Genomic DNA, 9,797 nt, shown 5'->3' on the forward strand with positions numbered 1-9,797 from the left:
AGAAAGAAAAATATATTGGAAAACGTTCAACAAATTTCTATTACAACACTGTATATTTTTATACAAAATAAAAATATTTACGGACGATATTCAATGTAAAAGTCATCTTAGTGCCAAAAACAATATTTGACACCTATCGAAAATTTTTACGAATTATTTTTTAAATTTTTACTATGACATATAGGCCAAGAAATCACTGCCAACTTGCAGATAAAAGAAATACCAATCCATAAAATCTATATCCACAAAAACAAAAGCTAATTCTTTAGGAAAATTAAAAACTGTTCGACCGTATAGTCTTTTATCCCGACGATTTTTATTCCGCAACAGATTTATCGGAATATCGGTTGCAGTAAGAATTGTTCGTTCCCGATCATGCACGGCCGCGAAATAGTTAAAAATGGGAAACGAACGAAGTTTTTCGGTGGAATCCCGTACAAATCACGTAACATAAACGCGGTTCGCCCAGCGTTCCTCCTTTATTTCTCTCTCTCTCTATTCTACTTCAATCCTAACGCTTCTATTTTTTTCCCTGCTCTTTTTTTCATTTTGAGGAATTGGCTTCGACGTATACAGTATTTGTTCTCCCTCCGCCATCATTCACGTGGTTTTATTTTCTCGGTTTACGGTGGTCGTGAAAGTTATTGGTGATTTTGCTCTCGCATCGATAGCGACAAAATGTGTAATGGATTTGTAAAAGCGGGTCGTAGAGGTATATTGAGATGCGCCGTGCCTCGCGAATGTCGTGACGCTATAGTGCTCGATGCTGGCCTAACTAAAACAGTCGGAGATGTTGGAAAATTAAAATGAATTGCAAAGTCTCGGAAAAAGGGATACGAAAATTCCTGTCCTTTTATGGAGTTTTTTATTTTTTAATGGAATTAGGATTATTGTTTTGTTATTTTACTAGGATTATTGTTCTGTGAGGATTATTGTTTTGGTAGGATTATTGCTTTAATAATTAGGATTATTATTATACAAGAAAGACTTTCTTTTCATTTTTTCATAAATATATTATTATTAAATAAACTGTCTCAATAGAAGCGTCAATCACTGTCATATGACCTATCAATCACTATACAATACCCACTCAACAACTATAATTTTAAACCTCTACCAATAATTAATAATTTTTACATTTCTTTCTGTATTTTATACAAACTCCGAATTTTTATATTATTTCTTAAATTTTCTAATAGCAATAACAGCAATGTTCATTATCCACTTTTAACAATAGATAATTCTTCTCTATCAATCCTACAATATTCCTACCTAAACATGACTCCTACCTAAACACTATACACGCCACCCTACGCACACTGTTCTTCCATTTCCGAAACGTTCGCGAGCGATAAACCCATAAAACTTCAACAGTTACGAATTATACGGGACACCTTTTAATCGATAAAAATGGAATCTCGGTTTTTGTTATACCCGGCGTAACCCAAGCAGTCGAAAATACACACGTATGTACATACGTACGTACATCCGGCCATGCCACCGATAAAACTGTACGCGCATCGCGGGTTTCATTGTTATACGTTTCCGCGCGGTATCCGCGCAATCTTTGGAAAATGATTTCCGATTTTACTTCGCCGTCCGAGCGAAGTTACCCGACGTTTGTCCGAAACCGTATCTTCGACGACTTCGTATAAAAATGGTCGTTTTACGAGACGTTTTTACAACTGTGCCTTCTCACGCCGGCCTCTCCAGCGAAAGGGGTAAGGGCTGAAAGAAAGAGAGAGAGAGAGATAGAGAGAGAGGAGAATTGAGAGAGAGGAGAATTGAAAGAGAGAAGAATTGAGAGAGGGGAGAATTGAGAGAGAGGAGAATTGAGAGAGAGGAGAATTGAGAGAGAGAGAGAGAGAGAGAGAGAGAGAGAGAGAGAGACAGCCATACAGGGAGAAGAGAGACCAGAGAGAGAAAGAGAGAGACAAAGGTGCAGTGAGAGAAAGACAGAGAAAGAGAGAGAAATGGAAAGACAGAGAGGGGGGAGGGGGAAGGTTCGGTTCGAACTTTAACAATCACGGTAGCGAGAGAAGAATTTATTGGCCGGCGGAAAAATTACGGTGACGCCGAAATATTAAATCATGCTCAGCGGCGGCCGGCCGCGTGGCCGCGTCACAGTTGTAAAACGCGCGATTACTCCGCGACACCGGGAATTGCCTAAAGAGTTAATCCTCGGAGCGGGGAAAGTTGCCTCGTAGCCGTAAGATGGTATGCGCGTTAAGAGCCCGGCTGCTTAACCGCGAACGCAACCGAAGTTCACAGCGCGGCCGGATCCTTCGGCAACATAAATTGCGTCGCCCCCGACTGTTCGTGCGCGCGGGCGCGCGGGCTTCCGCGAGAGCATCGAAACGTCGCGACGCGTCCCGTCGCGTCGGCACAAACTTCGTTACAGGCGTCTCCCATAATTGCTCGGATTGCGCGTGCCAGCCGCGGAAACGTTTTCACCCCCGTGACACACTAGCGATCCCGCGTTCCGTAATCGCTGTGTTTGCCCACGTGATTTGCCGAAAGGGTTGGTAAAAAATGGCGAAGATGAAAGGACGTAATTCGAAACGGTGAAGTTATTGATTGTTATCATTATTATTGATACTGTCGCATTATTAACGATATTTTATTAACAATATTTTATTATTAATACTATTTTTATTATGTATTTTATTATGATCATCCCTTTAGAATTGTTAAGAAAGGAAATAAATGATTGTTAATTTCTGCATCTTGCACTCAATGTTTTGCAAGCATTTTTATTTTTCATAAAGACCCCTATTCTAGTAATAAGAGACAGGTTGCTAAATAAAAATTTATTTCGCTTCCTTATATTTCCAACTAATTTCTCGATTTTTTCTAATATTTATACTAATTTATATTTCATCCTTTCCTTTTCGCTATAAATGCATAATATCCATGGTTTAATCATTAGTGGTCACGTGGCTCTTTGAAAGCACCGCCGTTCTCGAAAAAAACCTTTCCGTCAGATTTTCGAAAATGCTGTCGATCACCGGTATCCGACGTTAAATTGAAATTCCGTCATTTTTCAGACGGTCGCGGCATATTAATCAGCGCGTCCCCTCCCCCCAAAAAATGAGATAAAATCAAAGCAATTTAATAACTCACAGTTTCCATCCGTCGTCGTTTTTCCGTAGCGCCTCTTGTCATCGACTGATAGATACTTTTTCATTTCGCGCATGTTTCAGCGGATCATTATTCAATATTGACTGCAACTGTGAATCACGTATGATGCACGATACAGCCAGCGTGATTCATGAAACAAACATTGAGAATTTCATTTAGAAACGAATTCGTAGAGCGCGCGACAATAAATGTATACGCGCGTTAATAAAAGTGAATATTTGATAAGGTTATCTCTATGAAAAGAATTACTTTTTAGTCATCGAAATTCGATGTTCGCGCGATGTTCTCCTTCCATGAAATCCAATGCTAGGATGAAATTGGGATTGCGAATTAGAATGTTTTCCATTAGCAAAATCAACGCTGCTTCGATTTGTTACTGCTATATGAAAATTTGTAGAAATCGTATAGAATTAGAGTAATTTATTTTAAAATATAAATATTGAGAAAATAAAATTGAAACTCTCGCTCCTGGCACATTCTAATAAAGAATTATATACTCTATAAAATGTAATAAATTAAAGATTGGGGATCTTTATGCGTTATCAAAATTTATTGCAGCATTTATGAGAAACAGGAGCTAAATAAAAATTTATTCAATTCCTCAAGTGTTTTAATCGATTGAACAATATTAAATTTCTTTAAATATCGGCGTATAAAAATATACATCATACTAAACATCCACTCATAAAAATATCCATCAATCTCCCCCAGACACCCCCGAAATCCACCAAACCCCGAAAAGACAAAAATTTCATCCCTGAACCACGGCTCTCGTATTATTAAGACACCCTGTACAGCAAGACAGAGCCGGCCGATTTCTCCAGCCGGGTTTCGCCCTGCCATTCCCCCGGGCAGGGAAGAGAGCGAGAGGAGCCCAGGTTCACGAAATAATCGACGGCGAGGAGCGCAGTCAGTCGGTTAATGCTGTGTTTGTTAAAGCGATCGTATACTGGAACGTGTTTACCGTGCCCACTGTGTTTTACGATCTGCGTCCAAACAGCCGACAAGATACGTACCAGCGGCGAAGTATCTCCGACGTTCGAAAGCGTAAAGTAGCCGAAGAATAGGAGCTGCTACCTTGCCGGCTCGACGTGCGTTCGATGCTCACATCAACAGAGACAAGGAGAGAGAGAGTGAAAGAGAGAGGGAGAGGTCGGCGCCGATTCCGTGCGACACAAGGGCTACCAAGGTTACCGATATATCGATATGAGAACGGACGTCGCTCTATCTCGAGCTGGCAGCTCGATCGCGTTTTTCGAGGTTCGGAGCTGTCTGGGGTTTCCAGCGCGGCATCATCGCCGTTCGCTTGGCCAAGTGGCCAAGAGAATACCGCGGGGGTAGAGCCACAAGGTATTTCAAGAATGGAAGCTGCTTATTCTTACAACCGTAACGCTACCTTTACGACCATCTCGATGCAGCTTCGCCCTTTGGGAACGGTTCTTTTTCATGGCTGAGCTCCTTCGTACCTCTCTTTTTATTTCCATCTCTTTGTACACTCTCTGCGCATCTCCCTATTTCCCTATAGCGTCTCTGTTCCTTTCCGTATGTATTGCTTTTTCCCCTTTTTGTTTCTGTACTCTCTTTGTCTCTCTTATTGTACTTACTTTCTCTATTTCCTTCTCTAGCTCTTGCTCTTTGGATTTTTCTTTCTGTACTCACTTTATCTTCCTTTTCCTAGCTTCTCTATTTCTTTCTCTAACAATTGCTCTTTCTTTTTTTCTTCCTTGCTCTAATACTTGCTTTTTCTTTTTTGCTCTATCTCTTGTTCTCCCTATCTTACTCTATCTCTCCTATTTTTTCTCTATCTCTTCCTCTTTCTATTTCTTTTTCTATCTTTTGCTCTATCTCTTGCTCTATCTCTTGCTCTATCTCTTGCTCTATCTCTTGTTCTATCTCTTGCTCTATCTCTTGCTCTATTTCTTGCTTTATTTCTTGCTCCATCTCTTGCTCTATCTTTCTCTTCCTCTTGCTGTATCTCTTGCTTTATTTCTTGCTCTATCTATCTCTTTCTCTATCTTTTGCTTTTTCTCTCTCTTCCTCACACTTTCTGTCTCCATCTCTTGCTATATCTCTCTCTCTATCTCCGTCTCTCCGTCTCCGTCTCTCCGTGCCACGGCTTTCTCCCGACCCGCCTCTAAACTCGCGGAAAACGCGAACAAACACGGTCGACCCGAATCCATGTAAAACACCGGCCGCCGCCGCGGCGTTCGCGTCCGTCGAGGAATCAAGCTCTCCTCCGACTGGCCGTGGGTAATCGATAACACGTTAATGAGTGAGCTCGTTAATTTACAAGCGAAACGATTCGATGAATAAATTGTTCTGTTTATCGGGAGGCGGTGATCTTTCGCCGGGCAACGTGTAGCGGTCGCCGATGTAATGTTGAATACCGCTGGTCGTTAGAGCCATTGTTGCTCAGGCCCGCGACGTTTATGGTCACCGTTCGGCCAATTTCCAACGGATCTTTTCGCGGCGAACTTGAACGGCGGTCCTTTTATTTTTATATCTTACCAATTACCACGCGAATTGTAACAATGTAATTATTAAGATTGTTATTCGAGGTGGTCGATCGTTTTTAATTTTTTGAAGTTTGTTTATGGGGGTCTTTGTTTATTAAGGTCTTAAGGCGAATTATATTACTGCCGAATTTTTTGAAAGCTATGAAGTATCAAATTAAAAAGAGTGAACATCTCCGTTTTTTTTCGCGTATAATTAATCTCCTAAATATTTATTCTATTAATTCGACACTGCATAATTTTCACAAACAATCGCCACCATCGATAAAGAAGCTTGTCCGAGAAAGGAAAGCGGACGTTCCACGATCCGGGTTTATTTTTGAATAAGGGTACTTCCGCCGCCGTTTATCATGCACATCTTTTTTTTTCGTCCACCATTTTTCCTTCTTCTCCGTGTTCCTCGGAACGGTTAATATTTAATTCGTCCTGCCTTTAAATATTTAACCGCAGCTCTCCTCCTTACGAATTACCTTGCTATGGTGCATCGCGCAAAAAAGGTATAGTAAATATTTTTAGGGATCTCGAATGCAAAGCCTGCAATTCCGGAGACGATTAACATCTTAAAAACGGAACTATAGTGGTTTTCGCGGATGTCATCTTTCTGAACGACACTATACTAGAAGCATAAGTATAGCACTATCTTCATTTCTGAGTATTTCTTTTATTTTAAAATTCTTTTATTTATTTACTTTTGAATATTTTTCCATTTTTAAAATATGTGGTGAGAAAGTATGAGAAATAATACCACTTTTTTTATAGTGGTATTATTAATTATTGAAGTCAATTATTAAAGTTAAAGTATCTTATTTTTATTTAATTAAAGTTAAAACGTCATATCTCGATTTAATTAAATTTAAAATGTCGTATCTTTATATAATTGAAATTAAAATGTCATATGTTTATTTAATTAAAATTTAAAATGTCATACTTTATTTAACTAAATTTAAAATTTATCTTTATTTAATTACAGTAAAAGTACCTCATTTTCCTCTAATTAAAATTACAATATTATTTATCTCCAATTTCTCTTAACTACCTTCATTCAACCAAAATTAAAGCGTCACGTCTTAAAAAAAAAAAATTACAATTCGACCATCGAAAACTTCGTTGCAACGTGTCCCTTTCGCGAACAACGTCGTCCGTCACGCGTCGCATTGCCGCAGACGTGCCTAAGAGGTTAAAAGGCGTCAGCGAACCACCGTTGAACGATACTTTAAAACGATGCTTCGCCCGTGCTCGTTATCAAACGTGACGGCGTACGTTCCTAAATATTCGGCCCCGTGTAATTTTCAATCGAACAGTTTTGTCATACAAACGGGAATCGCGTGCATATCGAAGCGTCCACCGCGCTCGCGTTCTCCATTACGGCTCCGCACGAATATGATTCGCCAATAGCCTATCAAAATTAACTAATAATTCATTCGGAGATATTCAGCCGGCCGTTGCTTTGTATTATTTATTAATATTGATCGCACGGCTCGCGCTATATATCAATACCATATCCTATTAGCGCGGATGCGCATCAAGCAGATGTCGTCTTCCGTGGGCGTGTTTGCCCCGCTGTTTTATTCTATTTTAATTGACAGTGGAGAGCATCTAGACAAGAGACCCGTAAATTATTAACACCAGCGAGTAAGCGATCGAAACTGCGGTTCGGCGATGCTGATTTATGGTTGTGAGAGAAAAATGATTGACGCTGTGAAGATATCGCTTAATAATGAATGATGAAGACGCTTGCGGAGATTGTATTTAGCATAAACGTATTTTTGTTTATTATACGTTTTGTGTAGTGAGGGTGGCACATTATTGACAGGTATATGGAGGGCTGTATATGTTGTTTAATGTTCGTTGTTTAATTTATAATAGAGTGACAAGTTTTTAATTTAAATTAAGTTTAGAGATTAATGACGTTCAAACGCTTCAAAATATTTTGCGATATAATATTGTATGGAAAAGTTACTATACTGAAGATTATTAAAATATATAAAATTCACTGCCTATACTAGGATTTTATAATAAAAATGAATAGGTGCAATTTAAAATAGCAGAAAAATTAAACGAATTGAGAAATATTAAATCAGTATTTTTAATCTATTAAGGTTGTCGAATATTTTATGCTTCTTGCAGTCGATGCAGACAATTTTGCATAAAAATTCGTAGTCTAAGTATTATAAATTATTACAGAAAAATATAATTTCTCTTCTGCATGCCGTATAACACATTTATCATTTCCAGTGATTAAAATAAAATATCGCGCTGAATCAAAGCTGTCGCGACGTTTAAAAAAGAAAGAACTCTCTGCTTAGTCTACATTATTGTTAATAATTATTGAAAAATGTTATAAATTCTACAAAACCCCATTTTAAATTATCAAAACAACAATATTGTTCAAAACCGAATATATCACAATATTAAAAAAAGAAAGTACATTTCCTGCAATCGACGTAGACAATTTTCATTTTCCCCAAAAATCAACCCCCGAAACCAACAAAACCCCCTAAAGCAACCGCACCGCAAAAAAATCACTAAACACGATATTTCGTAATCGCGCAAGCAGATTCGGTAGATATCGACCGGAGAATTAATTGGTAAACGCGGGCTCACGGTTACGGGAAGCCCGCAAACCGTGCGCCGCGCCGGGGCGTCGTCCCTCTGGGGGCGCATGTTCGGTTCCCCAATTAGGTTTAAACGTAATCCCGGCAATTACGGCATTATCAGAACTATTCGTTCGCCGTCCCGGGTTAATTAACGCTTGGCTCTTTTAATTGTTCCAGGTATGTGTCGCGGTGGGGCGGCGACTTTGTCGCGCGGATCCCAGGAACCCGAAGCCTGGCAGGCGCTGAGGAGCTGCCGGGCGGTTTAGGTCTGTTCCGCCCTCTGTTTCCCGCGCGCGGGGTTAGACCTTGTAACCGTGTAACACAAGGGACGGGCACGGGTTCGCCGAGGAACACAGCGTCGTCTGAACCCGAGACACACTCTTTCCACCGCGTGGTCCCCCCCTCCCTCCCCCCTCCCTGCTAGCCGTGAGCGATTTCCATGCTCGTTCGAAAACTGTGACAGATGTCGGGACGAGGAGGTTCGGGGGTTTCGCTCGCGCCGTCACGGGGTCTTAGGGGGGGTATAGGGATGGAAGGCTCTTATACGAGCGACGACGTCGGCCCTGAGTAGATGTGGCGCCGTCAACGTGTCCCATCAACGCGAACCTATAAACCCTGCCTGCTCGGAAATAATATTGGGAATCCTGTTCCCTCGCTGTGCGCCTTCTTCCACCTCTTCTCCTTACTCGTTTTCTGCTTCCTCTTCTTCTGGATTTTCCTCTCGCCACCCTATACGTGCCAACGAAATCCTCCGAGGGCGCGAAGGATTTTCGCAAAGGGGGGCCCCGCCGTGAATAAAGGTCACGACTTCGAAACGATCCCGCGTCGTCATCCTCCCTTCCCCCCTCTCTCTCTCTCTCTATCTCTCTTTATGCTACACCGACCCGCGACGATTGATCCGCGCGAAAACGGCAAGCCACGTCGGCATTCGTATGCGAACCCGAAACCGTCCGGACACGTTGCGCGACGGCGAGTCGCGGCGTAAAAACGTTAGATTGTCTCCGGGAACGAGGACGCCCGCGAACGAAAAATATTTTGTTTATGCAGGCCGCGATGGGGAACGTAATAAAACCCCTGGGCTCGTCTGATTCTTCTACGGCGATGGAGAAATCGGCGGTGGCTGGGGAGCTTGTTCTCCGGGCGATGCTGGTTGGTGGAAATCTTTTGGAGACTGGCCTATGGTGGATTTAAGCTATGTGATTTTAATTTGGTGATAGGGGTTTTTGGGGAATGTTTTATCGGTATGTGGATATTTAATTTATAGGGGGATGGGACTGTGTTATTTTTAATATGGGTTTATGTGGGTATAAATTGTCCTATTTTGATATAAGTGAATTTTTGGAGTTGAATGTACTTGTACAAGTGCATTTTAGTACATGTTGATATTTTTAAGATAAAGAATATTTTTACTGAAATTATTGGCATACTTAAACTGTAGATATTCAAAAGTACAGTATTTAAACAGTAGATATTTAAAAGTACAGTATTTATACAGTAGATGATTAATAGTATAGTATTTTGTAATATATGAAATAATTAGGTAGTA

General features: G+C 40.7%; 1 protein-coding gene across 1 annotated transcript in view; it reads left to right on the plus strand.

Moving 5' to 3' along the window:
- The window catches only part of Atg16 (Autophagy-related 16), a 213,756-nt gene extending 205,143 nt beyond the window's left edge, over positions 1-8,613 (plus strand). The window contains exon 9 of the mRNA XM_078178784.1: positions 8,429-8,613. Within this exon, the coding sequence (XP_078034910.1) occupies positions 8,429-8,497 (69 nt within the window). The 3' untranslated portion in view covers positions 8,498-8,613. The remainder of the gene's footprint in view (positions 1-8,428) is intronic.
- The last annotated feature ends 1,184 nt before the right edge of the window (positions 8,614-9,797 follow it).

Source organism: Augochlora pura, chromosome 4, assembly GCF_028453695.1.
Source record: "Augochlora pura isolate Apur16 chromosome 4, APUR_v2.2.1, whole genome shotgun sequence".
Lineage (NCBI taxonomy): Eukaryota > Metazoa > Arthropoda > Insecta > Hymenoptera > Halictidae > Augochlora > Augochlora pura.